This window comes from Synchiropus splendidus, chromosome 13 (genome assembly GCF_027744825.2).
Source record: "Synchiropus splendidus isolate RoL2022-P1 chromosome 13, RoL_Sspl_1.0, whole genome shotgun sequence".
Taxonomy (NCBI): Eukaryota; Metazoa; Chordata; class Actinopteri; order Syngnathiformes; family Callionymidae; genus Synchiropus; species Synchiropus splendidus.
Genome location: NC_071346.1, coordinates 13,174,382 through 13,193,672, shown reverse-complemented (window position 1 = coordinate 13,193,672; position 19,291 = coordinate 13,174,382). Strand labels below are relative to the sequence as shown.

General features: G+C 40.8%; 1 protein-coding gene across 10 annotated transcripts in view; it reads left to right on the top strand.

Moving 5' to 3' along the window:
• tnr (tenascin R (restrictin, janusin)) overlaps window positions 1-19,291 on the top strand; it is a 173,428-nt gene that overhangs the window by 115,932 nt on the left and 38,205 nt on the right. For 9 of the 10 annotated variants that reach the window (XM_053883868.1, XM_053883865.1, XM_053883862.1 and 6 more), the window contains 7 exons: window positions 637-739; window positions 1,894-1,983; window positions 3,378-3,511; window positions 3,586-3,715; window positions 5,266-5,532; window positions 9,943-10,062; window positions 11,862-12,005. In XM_053883868.1, the coding sequence (XP_053739843.1) occupies window positions 637-739; window positions 1,894-1,983; window positions 3,378-3,511; window positions 3,586-3,715; window positions 5,266-5,532; window positions 9,943-10,062; window positions 11,862-12,005 (988 nt within the window). The remainder of the gene's footprint in view (window positions 1-636; window positions 740-1,893; window positions 1,984-3,377; window positions 3,512-3,585; window positions 3,716-5,265; window positions 5,533-9,942; window positions 10,063-11,861; window positions 12,006-19,291) is intronic. The other variant, XM_053883872.1, reaches the window with a different exon arrangement.

Here is a 19,291-nt window from a genome sequence, read left to right as displayed (position 1 = left end):
TCTCTATATTCAGAAATAAATAAATAAATAAAAATACACCAATGTGTCAAACTCACGATCCGGGGGCCAAGGCCTGACAGCCATGTCATTTTACGTGAAAATATATTGTAATACTGGAGGAATAGAGTTTGATGGAAAGCAGGATGGTCATGTTTCAAGATGCTTTGCGTGATGAGGCAGTGTTTAGTGAAGGTGGACAAACACAGAGAACATTCTGATTGGATTTAACCGCCAAGAGTTACAAGGCAATATCACAAACATATATGCATATTTTCCAAGATATTTTTCCACAGAATTATTTCATCATTTCTGAAATTGTTTGGCAACATAGATTAGGTTAAGATATTGGCCTGTTCTGCGATTGAGTTTGACTCCCCTGACCATGGTTTTTAACAACCTGGTTTCCCATGTAGTTTATCAGCTGCATTACTGGACCTCTTGATCAGTGCTGTTGTTGGGGAAACAAACACTGTCATACAGTACATAGGGGTTCCCAGGGTCACAGAGACGACCCATAGAAGTATGCGGTGATGGTGTGGTGGCTGTCACTGGCCATTCCTGCCTTTGTGATCCAATGTTATTTTTTCCTTGGCCTGTAGTCTGTCTGTTTAAATAGAGCTGTTGTCTCTTGTGTAGGTGGAGGTCTACCAGGTGGTGTACAGCACCTTGTCTGGCGATATGTATGAGAAAGTTATTGTGCCCAAGAATGAAGGTGCCACCACCAAGACCACCCTGTCAGGTAAGAGGATCTTTTAATTTTAGACAGTTTTAATACATCCCCTTGTCTGTACTGTAGAACTGTGTATTTTATTGATATGACTCTGTGAACATGTCTCTGCCACTGGAGGTGCAGTGACTGACGATACTTATCAACCACTCAACTGCAAAATAAGTGGACTCACCATAACAAGGTGTTCTTTTTAAAATCTTAAGCAGCAGATCAACTGTACTTTTTATTCACAGACAGATAGGGTTTGAAAGGAAAGTAGAGACATTGCTGTACTGTGGAAGATTCTAAGCACTAACCGCTGGTGATTTATGCAGAAAATAAACATGTTTGATCAAAGCTCAGATGTATTTATTCACTCGTGTGATAATAATGAGCTGGGAACAAATCAAGATTTAAACATTTATGTTATTGTTTTTGATAAAAAGATGACCCTAACCTACAGTGGTCTCACAGTGAAGGAAGTGAACGATGAGCACGGATAACAATACGTATTGCATTGCTCTTATTCTATGCAACAAGTCAAAATTAAGTAACATATGGAAATTGGAATTAAAATATTAAAATTGGTGTGTTTCATGTCTATATACTACTTCCATACAAGCTGAAAGAATCTTGTATATGTGAGCAACAAGTCTTGAATATGCTTTGTTAAGAAATATACAAGTAACATCTGACTTACAACCGGCTTGACTTACGTCTACCTGTCCCTACGATCACGGCCAGCAGATGCTTTTTTTAAAAAATGTTTTATTCAATGTCTGGCACCACTGCACGTAGCAGCCCAGCATCGCATACAATAGTTACGGCACCACAGTATCCCAGCATCTCACTCTCACACAGCCATCTACCACTACAGTAGCACCTATAACCCTCGCGTCGGCTATTTTGAATGGCATTCGACTTACGTCCAATTTGACTTGTGACCAGTTGGTCGGGACCAATCCAGGTCGTAAGTCCGATGTTACTTGTAATGGACAGCACTGTTGACACTGAGCAAAAATTCCGAATGGCCATTTGATTTACAGTGAAATCCCCACTGTAGATATATGAAAATAAATGAGTACAGTATAAATAAAAATGAATTAAATTGGCTCGTATGAAGTCTTACACTATGTGACTTTGTTTTCTGTCTTAAATGTTTGACCTCTTCTTTCCCTTACCAGACTTGCTCCCTGGTACAGAGTATGGTATCGGCATCTCTGCCATGAGGGGCGTGAACCAGAGCACCCCGGCCACCATGAACGCCCGGACAGGTGAGAGAGTTTTTCCATCTCAAAAACATTGCTCTGAACCGGTCAAAACGTTTCTGAAGTTGTGTAAGTAAGAGTTTCACATTGAAAGAGTTCAGGTATTCCTGCTTCTCCAGCCTGCCATCGTGCATACCGTTCAGCTGAGGGCACCTATATAACTGCTGCACTCGACTCTTGTGTTTAGATTTGTTTGGCTGAGAGACAGAAGTCTATGTCTCATGGTCTGAGTGCACAGAAGTGCTGCTCTAATTGTTGCCATCAGCTCAAGGAGAAGTACATTCTTCCACCAGTCGCTGTAATTGTAATTGAAGGAACGTGACACCTCTTTTTTTTGTGACCATCTCATTCTCCTTCATGCACTTTCGTTGACCTTTGAAGTTGCGTCACTCTCTTCTATAGGTGAATCGACCTCAATTGAAAATCATGGAAAATTTCAGGGTGATGCTAAATGTCTGTTTCTAGATTAGTACTTGCATACACTTCTCTTCCTTGGCCACTGAAGGTCGCTTTGTTCAGTGTCCGGAAAACGTGCTAATATGAAGTCAGCATTTTGTTGTCTCAGGAGTTAGCTCTCATAGAGAGTCTGATACTAAAACTAAGCACATTTATTGAGTGACAATCAATTACACTGGTAGTAAGTTGGTTTCACCGATTTGTTTTTACCATTAGCCACCAAGCTAGCCGGTTCTGACAAGGCGCGACGCCAGTTCCGACTTTGCTTTGCTGTTTAAGAGTGCACTGTTGTATTTTTCTCAATATGTTCAGTGTAGTGTTATGTATTGTTGCCATAATTTTACGTTTAATTTTCTTTGTAGGTTAAATAGCAAACTGTTTAAATAGTTTTTGTTTCTATAATTTTCATTACAGCTGCCTCAAAAACTGCCATTTTGACAATCATTGAATAAATCTTGAGTTATTGAGATTTTTTTGCCATATCCCTCAAACCTACATTCATATCACTGACACAGGCATGTCCTTTTTCTTCTGTCTAGAAAATGTTGGTGCAAATCACGACACAGTTCTCAAAAGTATAATTTGAAATGATAATTATATGTAAATGAGGAGACATTTTTGTTTTGGTTTGACATTTTAGGTCCAAAGTGCATGACATGGCAGCCAAGTTGGAGGAAGAGTGCACTGTCTGTGAAAAATGAATGCCATCACAAATTAAACTTGTTTCTGCGACCTGTTGAATGAAGTTAGTTCAACTGTTGTGATGAAAAAAATCACTTCACTACAATGACCAAGCACTTTCAGCTCTTCATAGAAACCAGAGGCTCTTGAACATGAAGGTCCCTGTGGATTGCAGGGATGTCGAGTGTAAACACAAGCTCTTTCTTTCCTCACATCAACTGAACATGCTCCTTCCAAACTGCATGTGTCCGTCTTTCTGCCAGGCCTGGACGTGCCCATGGATCTCACTGTGACGGCCTCCACAGACAACAGCATCACTCTAGCGTGGGGTCTGGTTCAGGGTCCCATAGACCACTACAAGATCACCTACACATCATCGTCCGGTGTAACTACTGAGGTCAGTCACAGACAAGAAGGATATTGAAACATGGTAGAAGCCAAATTCACTCTGGTTTTTCCTGACATCTCAAGGAAACGGTGCCCAAAGACACAACCTCCATCACCCTGTCGGACCTGGAGCCTGGCACTGAGTACACCATCACCGTTGCGGCCAGGAGGGGGCGACAGCAAAGCACCGCGGCGACAATTGACGCCTTCACAGGTAAAATTCAAGATTCAAAGACCGCAAATGTTAAACATCAGGGTCACATGACCTGGATCAGAGAGGCACTTGCAGGTTCTCACCCGCAGATGAGAAGCGGACGACTCTTGGATGTGTTATGGAGCAGCTTTATTCTTAGGATAAAGAGGGACATGGACATTTCGAGAGCACTCAACCTGGAGAATTAATAGCAGCAGCAGCAGGTGAAAGGAGACTGGGGGGCATTAGTCGTATTTGAAGGAGACATCAGCAGAGGTGAATAATTCAAGGCTGCTAATGAGCTCCGGTTTTATGACTTAATATTTCACCTGCTTTGTTTTGTCTGCCGATTCTACTGATTCCAATTACAACTGTTGCTTTGCGAGGCTCCCCTCATGCTTCGCTTCATCATCCACCCATCCTCTGTGTGTCCTTGTTTATTTCATATCCAATTCCAATTTGCAGTCCAGTGTACCAGGGCAACAGCCAGCACATTATTTACCACAGCGCGTCAGCTGGAACGGCGGGCTGCTGCGGCTTTGATCCCGGAATTAAGCAGGATTCTGTCATTGTTCATTCTTGCTGTGAGGTTTCTGGCTTTGGCTCTTCATCACTCATCACGTTCTCCTTAACGGTGGTTGGACGCCTCAGCATCAGCCATCGTCACGTTGTTGTTGTTTGACCTCTGCTTGCTTCTCTGAAGAGCTCCATCTGGAGAGCCAACTGATAAGGTTAACAATTCAGAGCACAACTATTGAATTAGCCGTCGTCTCTCGGCCACACTGGCAGCATCTGTGTGTCTGACTTCAAGTCTCAGTGAGAGGAGGGAAGCGCGATCCGTCATGTCTCGTCCCCCGACTGCGGTCTGACGCTCTGTCCTTCAGTCAGACCTTCATAACTCACAAAGTAAAGTAAGGTGTTTTCCCTTCCGCACGTTATCTCAGACACAAAACAGAATAAATATGTAATGCACCTTTGACCTGATGTGCCTGAGCGGTGTGACGGCGCTGTCGCACGTCATGATACAACCTACCAATGTGAATTAATATTAAATATTTATGAATAATTTGATTATTAATTGACAGCACTACAAGGCACCAATAATAGTTAAATAATAATAATTTCAAATGTTGTTCAATAATGACTGAAATATGTTTGCATAACTTCATGGTAAGCTGTGTTTTGAAATATTCAGGATTTGTGTGCTTTGTTTTTTGTTTATGAGAGGTTGTTGCTTCTGCTTTTGAGCCGCTGGCGATTTGCTGAAATGAAAACAACCTTGACTTAGGATCGACTACCATGTGTAGCAGTTATTCTGTTACTGTTGAGTTCTTGCTGCTGAGTCAGCGATTGCACCGGATCATCTTCTTTCCGCTCAGTGTATTCGACATCATCATCATCATCATCATCATCATTCTTTTCTGGATTTTGGCACCCAGTCCCATCTTCCTTCTGCCTGGAAGGCTGAGTTCCATCCATAACTTCCATGTCATTGCTCTAATGACTCCGCTTGGATACCCTGCTTTGGCTGGTGTTTGCCTGTCCCATGACCTTTGACCCCGCTCCTGCAGGGATCAGGCCCGTAACACACCTCTACTTGTCTGAGGTGACTTCAGACTCGGTGTCAGTGGCGTGGAATGCTCCAGCGCCACCTGCTGACCTCTTCATCCTGAGCTACAGCTCGGCTGACGGCACAGACACCTCCAAGGTGACGCTGGAAGGCTCCAAGACGAGGTCACTGGTCCAGGGCCTGCTGCCGTCCACTCACTATACCATCAGTTTAATCACCATTCAGGGAGACGTCACCTCCGAACCCATTACAGCGTCACTCGCGACAGGTGAGCCGCACCACGGAGGAAAGCAGGAGCTACAAAATGTAAATGTAATGCCAAGTGTTTTGTTTTCTTTCCCATCGACTAACTCATCGACGAGTTAATTGTTTCAACCCTGCAGCCTGTTTTTCTCTGAAAGTCCTTGTGTATCGATGGAGACAATAGCTATTTAAACAGGAGTAGTGACGCTTTGTTTTGTGAGGAGCTGATCTGGATAAATGAAAAACAAGATTTCAAAGTCTTACAGAGGCAATGTCGGTGGTTAAGAAGTTTTCAAACCAGCTCACTGTTACTTTGACGAAGGATCGGTCGAGATGATGATGATGAAGATGATGATGATGATGATGATGAAGATGATGATGACTGATCTGTGTATTCTGACTTGTTATGCATTATGCATTGAAATTTCTGCTGAACGTGAGGTTGAGGCGAATGAAGCTCAGTTCCACTTGGTAAAAAAATAGTTCATAAGTAATTTCAGTCAATGAAATAGATATTCAGCACACAGTTTTGACTTAGTTTCAAATTCAGAATCATAGACTGCAGTCTCAGGACCCCGTTGTGCCATTTCATTTTATCATTCATCAAGTCTCATACTTATAGACTAGCTTCTTGTCAAAATTAAAAAATGAAATAGTTGTAATTTCAAAGTTATTTGAAGTTAAAAATGGCCGCTCGAAAAGACTTGCATTGAATGGGCTACAAAGGATGAGAAAAATGGGTGATGAGCTGTGCTGGCACATCTGTTCCGGTTCGATGTAATCGCAAATATCTATCAATGAAGCGCTTAGGCAAGCTTTACTGAACCATGAAACAAAACTGTCATCTAAGAAAGACGTTAGTTGTTGTGAGCAAAATGAAACGTTCTTTCATGACAATAGCTACAATTGAATCTCTCTGAAGTCTGTACTTGCCGTTTTTTAATTTTTTTTTAAAATGTATTCCAGCTCTTTTATCATCTGCTTCCATGAACAAGCGTTCTCTTGACATGGAGTCGTAAGAGGTCACTCATGGGAAGCGACCAGTTGGCCTAGTGGGCAACATAGGTGGGCATTTCAATGTCTGAAAGGGCCACATGAGACACTGTAAAGGTTCCGAGGGGCCATCATAAAAAGAAAGACAGCAATGACTACAAAACATGACAGAAAATATCCAATATATATATTCTAACGTAACAAGGACAAAATGAACCTATGAAGATGAAATGTAAATAAGAAGTGCAAATATGCCATGAAACCTATTGAAATATTTCATTTTATTTGCATTTAATTTGAATATAAATCAACTGTGGACAAGACGGTCAGGATGAAAAGGCAATTTATTTTAAAATATATTTTCAGTATTACTTCACTGTATATTGAGGAACAAGAGAAACGCAAAATGACAAGAAGAAAATTTTAGTCTTAGAACAAGAACATGCTATATTTACTGCTGAAGTGGAGGTGGTGACTAAAAGAGAAAGAACAAAAAATATTACTTATAGTTTTACTCTGATGTCAAACGGGCCACCAAAATACAGGCATTGGGCTGCATATGGCCCCCGGACCACACTTTGCCCAGGTCTGGTGTAGGCTTACTGTTGAAAGCTAAACTACTTGTAAAAAACATGAATCATCAATTGAAGTAGACATCACACATAATGCCAGAGGTGTGTGTAACGTGTGTAACATTAGAGGTCATTTCAGTAGAGGGTAAAATTGGATCATAAAAAAATAGAAATAAAAAAAAAAAAAATTCATTCAAACCATGTTGGAGGCAGTGAAAACCTCTCCGGTGCCTTGAAACTCCCCGTCTGGAGCTGAAGCTTCCCTTCTCCTGCTCTTGTCTCCTCGCCTGTGATGCTGAATCTGTCGAGTGCTTCTCAGACAGATGTGCCCGCCCCCCCGCAGCTGTCTCTGGTCATTTGGGCTCCCGTCTTGACAGTAGAAAGGCGGCGCTGAAGAGAGGCTGCCCTCCAGATCGCCTCGGATAATTAAGCCCACTTAAATGCTGCGTTTGCTTCTTTGAAAAGGAGCTGAAGTTTTAAACACCGTTAGAGGAGGATGATTTATGGGACCGAAGTGCTTTTCTGCCCAACAACTGTGAGAATCTATTGGCTTAGGAAGAGTAAATTCATTAAGACGTGACGTTCAGAGAAAAGCTAACAAGAAAGTCCTTTTTTTAATGGTCACTGAGGCGGCAATGATAGAAATGACTCCAGTTTTCCCATCGTACTGTGCCGCACCACTATAAACTGCAGGCTGCTTGCCGATATTTTGTAAAAATAGTGTCTCATTTATCCACATAAGTTGACTGAATTGTACTTTGGAAATATGCTAATGTAAACAAAATGTGTTTCCGTCTGATAGAAATATCTAGTGCAAATTAGTCTTGCTGAGAAAATGATTTCTGTTTCGCCCAATTCAGTGCTGTTGCTTGGAATGGATGAGCAGGCTGAAGTGAATTCCAGTGTTGCCTAAGAAGAGCCGGGTTGTCTCACGAATGAAAACTGAAAAGTTATTCAGCGTTTACTCAGTTGATTTTATTTTAAAGCAACCTTTACCTCTGTGCGGAGCCCTGGAAGTGACACGCATGTGTTTATTTTTGGGATGTGACTTGCATGACTTTATTTACGACGACGATATAATTTTTATCTCATCTTGTGATAATAAGAATCTCGAGATACAATCGTAAATGTCAGCGCATCCGCAACTGCCTTTGTAGCCAAGCATTTGTATACATCCACCTGTAACCACTATGTCTCCCATGGCTTCGTAACTGTTTGTCAACGTTGTCAGTCACTGGTTGCAAGTCAGAGCACTTTTAACACTCTGATCAAATGCCTTTTCAAAATAATACCACATGTTGCTGAGCTATACGTATTGGAACTTTATTTTTTTATCCCGAGATAACTTATTTCAAGATTATTTTTATCTCAAGATAACTGTTAGATCGCGATAATTTGTATCTCAAGATCATTTTTATCTTGTGATAATTCATATCTGGAGATCATTTTTATCTTGTGATAAATTGTATTTCGTGATCATTTGTATCTCAAGATCATTTTTATCTCGGGATGAAAAAAATAGTCATGCAAGTCATTTCCAGGGATGCGTCATACGTATAGCTTAGCCACATGTAGTATTATTTTGAGTAGAAGGCATTTGATCCGAGTGTTAAAAGCGCACTGACTTGCAGACAGTGAATGACAACATTGACAAACAGTTATGAAGCCATGGGAGACATAGTGGTTTCAGGAGGATGTATACAAAATGCTTTGCTAGAGAGGCAGTTACGATAAGATGAGATAAAAATTATCTCGAGATACAAATTATCACGAGATAACAATTATCTAGAGATTACGGAAGAGGATTTGGTCCAGAGAAGAAAAAAAATTGGCAGAATTCTGACTTTAATCTCAAAATTCTGACTTTAAAGTGAGAATTCTGTATTTTTTCTCAGAATTCTGAATTTAAAGTGAGTATTCTGACTTCTTTTTCTCAGAATTCTAACTTTTTTCTCAGAGTTCTGACTTTCAACAGCAGTCTGTTGTTTCCCACCCCACAATTCATTGCTCACAAAGTGAGAATTCTGAAAGTCAGAATTCTTTAAAGTCAGAATTCTTACTTTAAAGTCAGAATTCTGCTACTTTTTTTTTCTTCACTGGCCCTAATCCCCTACCCTATGAAATAATTGTTATACCGGGATAAAAAAGAATAAAGTCATGCAAGCCACATCCAAAAAACAGACACATGCATGTCACTTCCAGGGCTCCATACCTCTGCAAACGCAAATGCGACGAGATTTTCTGCGAGAAACATCTCAGGTTTGCTTCACAAGCACAATTTTTCCTTCTCTGTTCTCTGTGAGTAACAGCCAAAGCTGTGCGTAACATGCTTTTCCTGTGTAGCTCATCCAACTTCAAGCATTGGAGTAGATTCCCAATCTTTCCCTCCTCTCTTTGTTGCTTCCCTGCCGTCTCTCTAATCAGTGGCGACCTGCCATCAGCCCAATTGTTGCTGCACATTGTTTAGGCTGCAACCTTTTCCGCCGCAGCTCCACAGTCTCAGGAGGCGCATGAAACAAATCATCAGCGGGAGAGAATTCTCCTCTGTGTGTGTCTGGATCCCAACAAATCTTTGAAGAGTCAGATTGATTCTAATATCCTTTGAAGTTGTTTTCTTTTTTAGCGCAGTGAAATGTGATTGCACTAACCAAGGACGAGTCTGCTTATGTCGATGAATAAAGATTAAAAACAATGATTACTGGAGCCGTTTCTGCTTCCAAGGGTGCGATTCTCTTACATTTCTATGCTAATTCATGCACTCGCAGGATAATAGACGCCGTAATTGTGCTGCTGCTGTGCGGCTCCACTCGACATTCAGCCGTGAGAGGAAAATTGTCCTTGTTAACTCTCACCCACACTCTTGATTCCAGGGATGGACCCTCCAAAAGAAATGGCCGTGTCCGCTGTCACCGAGGATCTGGTGACCATCTCCTGGATCAAACCACTCGCTCCGTTCGAGTACTACAAGCTGTCGTACCAGTCAGCCAGAGGTAACGTTTGGGATGATTCAAACCAATACCTTCACGTGTGAGGTGCCTGGGAGACAAACTATTATTTGAATAAGTCAGACTCTGTGCAGCTTCTCTTTGCTTGAACAAACCCTGCTCCATTTTAAAGAGTCAATCAATACAGATAAAAATATCACCACAGCAAAAATTATATTCATGCTAGTAACTGAATTGGGCTGTTCCTGTGTGAGTTTTTGCATAAATCTTTTTTTAAATAAAGGATTGGACAGTAATGAATCACAATTAATCGCAAATAAAAAAATTCATAAATGAATATGTAACACATGATTTTGTTTAATAATCACAACCAGAAATTGCAGAGAAAAAAAGTCTGCAGACAATCATGCTTAAATTGATTATATTTTTAATATATATAGTGATAAAGTTAAAAAAAAATCAACCAGAAACTGAACACAAAATGATTTGAAGACAAATCATGCGTAAATCCGATTTAAAAAACCAAAAACAAAAACATAACTGAGTCAATGACAGCCATGGACAGTCATGATCTACAGTAGATTAATGCCAAACTTAAACCATGATATAAACAAGTGTATAACACATTACTTAGTGGAGTAGTGACAAACAGAAACTGGTTACCGCCTGCTCCGGAAATGTTGATCCCCTGGAAGTGCATTAAAAGTACCTTTCGTCAACTGTTTCTTTTTTCAGCACATCTTTTAACTTTTGGTGGAGAACAGGATCTTTCCTGTGTTACATCCATTTCATGAAATACTTGTGGCTGCAACTTGTCAGTTGTATTTTATTCTTCATTTTAGAATACAAGTAGCGAGGGCTGTCAATAGGTGAAGTTGTTTATTCTCAATTATTCGCACTCAAACTGAGTTAACTTGCGATTATTTGCAAACGTATCAAACATTCTGTATCTGTTCTGAATGTAATTTAAAGGAAGATGTTAAAAAATAAAGCTTTCCTCATGCAAACATTTGTTGACTCCACCAACACAACGTAACAGATGCTGTCAAGAGCATTCTTTAGAATAACCTCAGAAGCACTGAAGAGGCTCAGCAACATGCTGAAAGCATTGTTAACATCAGTGGCCACTCTGGTGTTGATAAACTTCCTTCACATTTAAAACAGATACAGACACAAAATGTGCGATTAATTTGCTATTAATTGCGAGTTCTTTCGTGTGATTAATTGAGATTAAAATGTCAACAGCAATGGAACACTGCAAATGAAGGCCACAAAATGAAGTGCACATTTGTTCTTCACCTTCAGCAACTCATGAAAGGTTTCCATTTTTCCATTCATGTTTCATGAATCTGAGTCGATCATTTTAATCATTCCAAAAGAGAGAAGCATTCATCTTACGGTTGCTGTAGTTCCGTGCCCCTCAGGGGGTTGAAGGCCAGGTGCACACGACTTGGATTTCTTTCTGAAAACTTCACCCCTCTATTCCACAACGTAGCCGAGGCACATCCGTATAATAATGCTGAACCAAAGGTTTGTCCTCGAAGGTTCTTTGACTTGAACTATACGTTCTGCACAGCAGAGAGCATCTCTGACCTCTCACATATTCATCTGTGTTCTCTGTGACTCATTTGTAGTCAAGCAATTCAGCCCGAGTTTTATATCTTATGACATTGTTTTCTACCACATTTGACTGTACTAAGAGAAAGAAAGTGAAATATTGTCAAAGAGGGACCACGGCGAAAAGGCAACAGCCTTCATTTACACCAACGTCCACATTGAGTCTCGGGTTATTTGGCTGGGAGCTGTTGTGATGTTTATTTTGGTCCCTGTGCTGTTTCCTCCAGGCCGTGTGGACAGCATGGTAATCGACAGTGACATCACCAACTACACCTTGTCCAGCCTGTTTCCAGCAACTGAATATGAGATCAGTCTCTGCGCTGTCAGGGGGAGTCAAGAGAGCAAAACAGTCCGCACGTCTGTCTTCACAGGTGGGTGCCAGCAGCAAACACTGCCATGAGGTGATGCTGTCCGTGCTGTGAGAGGATGCTTCGACTCTGTAACCAAACTAACCACCAAAAACAGCATTCATTTTGGAAGGAAAATGCAATTACTTAATTCTGGCTTTATATGATTTTATTCTCATTTTATGATGTTAGTCTTCAGCGGCCTGTTATTTCTTTAGATGTATGAGATGCGACAGGAGGCACTTTGTTCAGTGTCCTGAGCGCTCTTGCCTCCGTGAAGTGGCATTAATGAGCCACCCATCTCTGCATTCTGCTTCCCACTTAGTACACTTCTCATCCACGTGTGCACTTAGTCTTGGTCTGCTGGGTTGTTTCTGTGCATTTGTTTCAAGCCCTGCAACGATCACTTAGTGATCACCTACTTTATCAGTGTCATTTGAATTCCATTCATTTGGAATTTGAATTATCATGCTGGCTTTCCTCGCTCATAAAATGTACAGGTCTTTTCACCAGTGTGGTCACAGTGACCTTGAAAAATGGCAAATGTCACATTACGGACTGCTCCCTCAATAAGTAACATGGCTACTTTACCGGTTACTTGATTTTAGAATTAATAAAGCTCCCCTCCATAGCCACTAGTCTTTGTCCGTGGGAAGCACATTTTTATCAGCAACGTCACACAGTGTGTTCTGTGACAGAGTTCTGCAAATTTCAAGCCATGATTTTGACCTTTGACACCTTGGAAACCTGACTTGCCTGAAATAGTAACGTGAGAGAATACTTCTTCGTAAAGTATGCCACCTAGCTTTTTTTAATCAGCTATATTTGTCCAAAATAAAACCATAAATAAATAATGGCAAGATATTAAATTATAGTCCATAGAATTATTATTATTAGTAATCATTTTTTGTCAATATTGTTTGTTTAAATTTTTACCTGATTTGTTTGTTTATTTTAACAAAAACAGGCCTCTGAAAACACTTCTGGATGAATTAAAGAAAATACTGCAAACAAGTTAAAAATACAATTTTAGTCTTAGTTGAAAAAAATCAGAATGCGTAAATATGTCTGTTTTTAAGAAAGGGATTTTTCGCTTCTTCCTAGCATATTTTCCAGCTAATGTCATGCTGAAATTAACCGCAAAAACACAATGTTTGTTTGCTGAGTTTATGCTCTTGTTTTGATATTTTCAAGTTCTACAGACTTGCTTTTGGGTTGATAGATGATTTTCAGATAACTTGTCTTGAGGTATCATGAAACAGTATTGCAGGGTTGAGCGCAGCAGACAGTGCCATCTGGTGGCCTCTGAAAATCAGAACATTGTATCCTGAAACCTCATTGACCATTCACCATGAAGCGCTTTTACGTTAAAAAAAGCCCACCTCAGTACTATTATATCACGAATGCCACGCACTTTTAAAAAGTCTCATCCATTGAACAGCAGTCGGTCAGAATGAAAACACTCCTCAGATTAGAAGGGTTTTTGCCGAGTTGTCGTTTCTAAGTTCTGGCCCCTGTTGAAGATTTTGAAGTCCCATTTTCTTCACAGAACCTGCAGTGTACTGTTACTTCGAGCGTTTCCCTGCGTTTTTTTTTCCTCCACATTATTTGTTATAGCCCATGTTCCAAGACTGCAAAAGCCATGAACAGCATTTTTCTATGTAAAAGACGACATCAACATCTCGAGATAAATTGCATGTTGAAGAGAATTTGAGGTTACAGCTGACATAGCAGGAAGCACAATCTTCTCCGCAGTGCAAGCTGAGACTGCCCACTCCATGACCCAGTAATTGCTAACCTGCTCTCAACTCCATCTCACCCGGCTCTTTCTCTTCGCTACCCCTCTTTTTTTTTGCCTCTCATCCCTCTGTCCTCCATCTCCGCCATTTGTTTTGTGCGCGTCTTTACTTTATCGTCTGTGCTTATCAGTCGGCGGAAACTGGAGATTCTTAAATTAGAATCACATCATAAATAAAGAGAGAGGAAAAGCTTCTTCCTCGCATAAATTACAGACCTCAATTTCTCTATGTGGAATTTCCTCTAACCAAAGATTAACACTCTCTCCCACTGGCTGTATGCATAATGTTTTTGTGTGTGTTATTGAACAGTGGAACAGAGAGCAGCAGAAGGTGTGCTTGCATGCCAATGAGAGCGAAAAAACACAAAAAAAAGTGATTCTCTTTCCCATCTCTGCCTTGTTCTGCCCCCGCATTTTTCTATTATCGGACCCTTTTTTGTTTTTTTAAACAATCCCTGTGTGCTCGCACAATAAGCGCCGCCGTTGGGGCTGTAATAGGCTGAAAAGAACATAACTCTGAAGTCAAGCTTGTTAGAAGTGGTAAATAACATTTCCTCAGTACACACAATGTGCATCCGGGGACTGTTTAACACCGCTTTTGACAACGTAAACAAGGGATTTGGAAGAGTAATCCTACGTTGGAGAGCCAGCTGTGTAATAACTTGAGTAATGCTACTTTATTTTCTTTAATCAGTTACTGTCTGTGGGGACAGGAGAGGCACAGCAGGTGCTGTTATTCCTTGATAAATGGAGGCGAGTTGTCTCGGAATGGACAGCGTGAAGGCTTGTTTGAGAAAAGCGGTGCTGCTCAGTCCCACTCGGTTGTCCTTCTGACACGATTCTGACACATTTGTTGACTCATTTTTACCAATACTATTCTCATTGTGATTGAAAAAGGTCTCCTAAGATCATTGTTGACTTGAGAAAAAAGCCAAGGATTATGACCATTGTTGACGTCACCACCACTGACTTCCATAACTCCTGTGACACTCATTTTTAGCTGCATTGTTTGTTTTATTTTAATTCATGTCATTCTTTATCATGTAGAAACACATCAGTAGGGTTAGAAATCCTCACTTCCCTAAGTCGGTTCCTTCTTATCCTGTAGCTTGTGAGCTGAAAAAGACCTGATGGACCTCAAATAAAACGTGGAAACTGGACAGCACAGGGCAGTGGTTTATGCAGTATAGGTTCAGAAAACACTAATGAAGGGTGACTGAAAAGAGTTTCTGTGGAGCTGGCAGCCATTTGTTCCGAGCAGCTTTGACAGCTTTTTCTAGTTACACTCTATTTACTTACTCTCTGCCAGAGTCGGAGGGGGACAGACAAATGTAGTGGCAGGCACATTTCAATTTCCATGTTTGGTTAAGTTTCATTATTGCTTCTCCAAACAGTGGAGAGCATTGATGCTGTTCACTACTGGTAGACACTTGATCTAACTTGTCATTTTGAGGAAAGGCCAATCATTATAAGTTGCAAAATGGAGATGTTTTTCAGGCACTTGTCTTCATCAAGTGTCACTGTGATAATCTGTGTTTTAATTGAAGCTTTCTGTGATTTAGTCACGATCTTTCACATCAATCTCTTTGTAAAAGCAAGGATATAATGTGTTACAAACCCTGCAACGTAGTATCTGTTGGGGACTATTTCGAGTAACACTGATGAAGAAGGTGTTGAGAAAATAATGGAAAAGAAAGAAAGAAATGTGTTTCCAATATGAAAATGCTGAAAACGTGACTCACACTCAGCAAGCGCAGACCTCCGCTAGGAAAACTAATCCTGCTTCCTCCTGTCCCCCTGCAGTGGATCCTCCAAAACTGGCTCTGTCGGTCCAAGTTGTCTCGGGAGTCAGTCGATCATACATGCTTGGAAACATTTCTCTTTCCTCCCGTGTCTCCCCCTGACAGTGGTCACTTCGGAACAACGACAGTGGACTAGAGTCGAGCTCATTCTGCAACAGCTGTTGAGGTCGCTGAAATATTTACCCAAAATGTTCTGCAACTGTCTCACACAAACAAATTGTAAAAGATTGTTGAGAGCAACACATGCTGAAGACTTAACTGTTTTTAGCTCTTTGTCAAAATTGTAGGAAATCCTTTGGAGTTTGTGAAAAACTGTAGCTACAAACACCCTACTGTGACGACGTTTTCCATGCAGATAAATATTATTATATTATTATTGTATTAATTTGTTGAAAATTTCCCAGACCAATGGGGTGAAATTGGATAGCCTCCTCCCGCACGCTTGACGTTCACTCACGGCTCGCTACTGTGCTGCGGCACGCTGCTTGAAAATCTCTGCCCTTCAGAGAAGCCAGTCAAAAACACGAGATTCTTATTTTCTTAAACCAGGAGCAAAACATGCTTTGATCGAAGGTTTCTTCCTTGCTGGAGCCGATGGAGCAGTTGACCACAGCTCTAGGAATAACGCTCACAAGCATGAGAGTCACGAGTCAGTCTCTTATGCTATTGTCATTTTGTAGTAAAGCGTGACTGTGTGGCCTCTTCAGTTTATTAGTTGGTAGAGTGTTAGGAGCCATTGATGGTCTTGTAAGATGTACTACATACTGTATCTTTCAGATTAGTGACGACTCCTGCACCGGGTGCTTCCGAGGACTTTATTGAAACTGGCCAAGAAAAATATTGGCTTGGAAAATCTCTATCTCCATGTGGATGTAGCCTAAATGTACCAAAATGATTCTTTCACTCTTCATTCAGTGATGCACTCCAGTTCCCTCCCAGAGTGTGAGAACATACAGCGGTTCATGCTCCTGTTTCTACAAGCCCCTTAACAGATGGGCAACCAGTCCAGTGAGGGCGCTAGAGATAAAAGATCAGCCACATATCAATACAAAATGCGTGTCCTTGGCTGAGCTCATGCACTGAGGTTGACTGGAGACTACTTTCCTTTTAATCACTCAGCTTCTTCAGTGCAGTGTATACTGTAGATGTGGCGTCTGCTGAATGCTAGACTCATAACTTAACTCCCTTCTCGGTTCTGGGGATGATAATTTCCACTTCATAGCCTTATTAGGTTTTAGTTGGAAAGCTGAAACTCCCGTCAACAGTCTTCCACTGTGTTGTTAGGAAACTATTCAACAGGGAAAAAATGTTGAGAGTGATTTAGTATTTGACCTTCATGAATCAAACACATAAAGTTATATATTACAATATTTTTTATCAGTTGACTTAGAGTTCTTCCTTGATAGCTCAATAATGGTATACAAAAGCGCACTGGCATCTGTCAGCAACTGGAAAGTACTGGAAGTATTTGGTGAAATTTTCGGGAAACTGTTAATGGGACTGAATTTTTGGGAGGTTTCAAAAGAATCGTCACCTCAACGGTTTCTAGTTGTTGCGCAAGGTACGCAAGGTAACAGACATCCCTGGAAACATACCCATTCTCACTCGCACGCTGCCAAATAGCAACTGTTTTCAAGTCTACTTTTGCTTGAAAATAGTCCCCCACTCCCATGTGACGTGGGTTGGAACATGAGGGGAGGGGTAGAACTGTTCATTGCTACTTCAATATGGACATTGTTTGGTATATATAGCAACTTATGTGGTTCTCCCCATGAATAATAACAGTCTACGTGACTCAGGCGCTATATATACCAAGTGGCATAAAGAAATGGGCAGCACGAAAGTAGCGATATCCCATGGCCTCCATTTTTATTTAACATGACGCGTAGCCCGTGTTGAAAGAGGGAACATGTGCTACAATGGAAGGCCTAATGCATCATGTGACATTGAAGGATGACGTCAGCTTCGCCATAGGCCTCAAACATCATTTGAAAATAGTTAACCCTTTGGGAGTGAGAATGTTCTTGACTTGACCTCATAAACCTGCATACAGTTAAAGCATTTGAATAAATACACCTCCTGTTTTCATGAAATGAGTTGTCATCAATCATTCTATGTTGTTCTGGTGTGGATTTTAATAACTTGCTAATAGTGCGTGGCTAAACTCACTGGTCTGGTAGTGGTTTGGACTCTTTCACCCCGTGGTCATGCTTCAACAGCCCTTTCGCCATGAGCCATTGCAATTGCTGAATCAATTTGTATGTTGTGTTGTTCTAAAGTCCTTTGAAAGTAGCTCCTTGGTGAGGCATGCACTATTTCAGTCGACTGCTATGGTTACACGCCTGTGCACTGAACAACAACTTGACTTTATCGTCCCCGAGGGGAAATTCTTTTCCATGGAACTGCACTTTGTTGTAAACAATACAGCAGATCCAACTCCCTGACAACAATGGGCCTGGTCGAAGTCTTCCATAAAAAGGCTCTGCCAGAGATCAGGAGGCTCATTTAAGATTCTATTTAAAAGGACGCGTTCTTTTGACAGTGTTGTACAAAAGAGTGAGAGCTGACTTCGACCTCAGCCGCGGGGTTGTCATTGAAAAACCATCTCAGCTCAGCCACATCCTGTTAATTGTTCTAAGTGATTCAACAGTGCATTAAGAAGATGGAGAGCACTGATGGGATGATCACACACTCTGAAAGACACCCGGATTGACCGGCCGACATGGAAGGAGGCTGCGTTCAAACAGAAGTTTTCAACCCGTCCCTCTCTTAGTGTGACAAGGAGGTATTAACCACCCCATCTGCATGGATCTGGAGCACATGCTGCTTTCTGCTGCCACGGCGCCTGCTGTGCCGCGGAAAAGCTGGAGGAAAAATTGGGGTTGAAACACCGAGGTTAAAGGTATAATTAAATTCAAACTCAATTTTGTCATGTCCAGCAGTCTGAGAAGGAAATGAGGTAAAGGTTGCAGGGAATGGGAGGATATTTGCGACTTTGTGCTGCATAATTTATGACATCAATCCAGTGTTCATCTGAAGGAAGGCCAGTTCATAAATTCTTACCTGCAATTCTGTGAAAACAGTTATGGCATTTTGAAATGTACCCCTCCATTGAATGAGTGAATAAAATATTGGTATAATTATATTAAAGCTTTACCATGTCACATAAGTGTATATATATATATATATATATATATATATATATATATATATATATATATATATATATATATATATATATATATATATATATATATATATATATGTGCATTTTACATGGCAATATGTAAAATGACGACTGGAACATTAGCCGCACCCTCTAAATGAAAGAAAGAAAACAGAGCTTCGAATATCCCAGCAATGGTACTGTATGTTAATATATAATATAAACTGAAAAAATATAATTAGCTATTGATTTTTTTTTCCTTGACTTATTAAAGGAGGTCCACATGATGGACTGGAAGTACATAAATTACTTGCCTGTCTGTAGCTCAATTTGCTCGATAGAGAGAGATGTGTGTGGTTGGATGAAACAGGACCTACATTTTTACCCTGAGGAACATCATCATTGCTGTGATTTCTGATGGAGAACTGAGCCCCAATGTGATTGTTTTATCTTCCCAATTGATGATGTCACACAACGCATCACACATACTGTACATACATATGTATATTAGCCTCACTGTCAGTCTAAAAAGGCATTGGTTGCT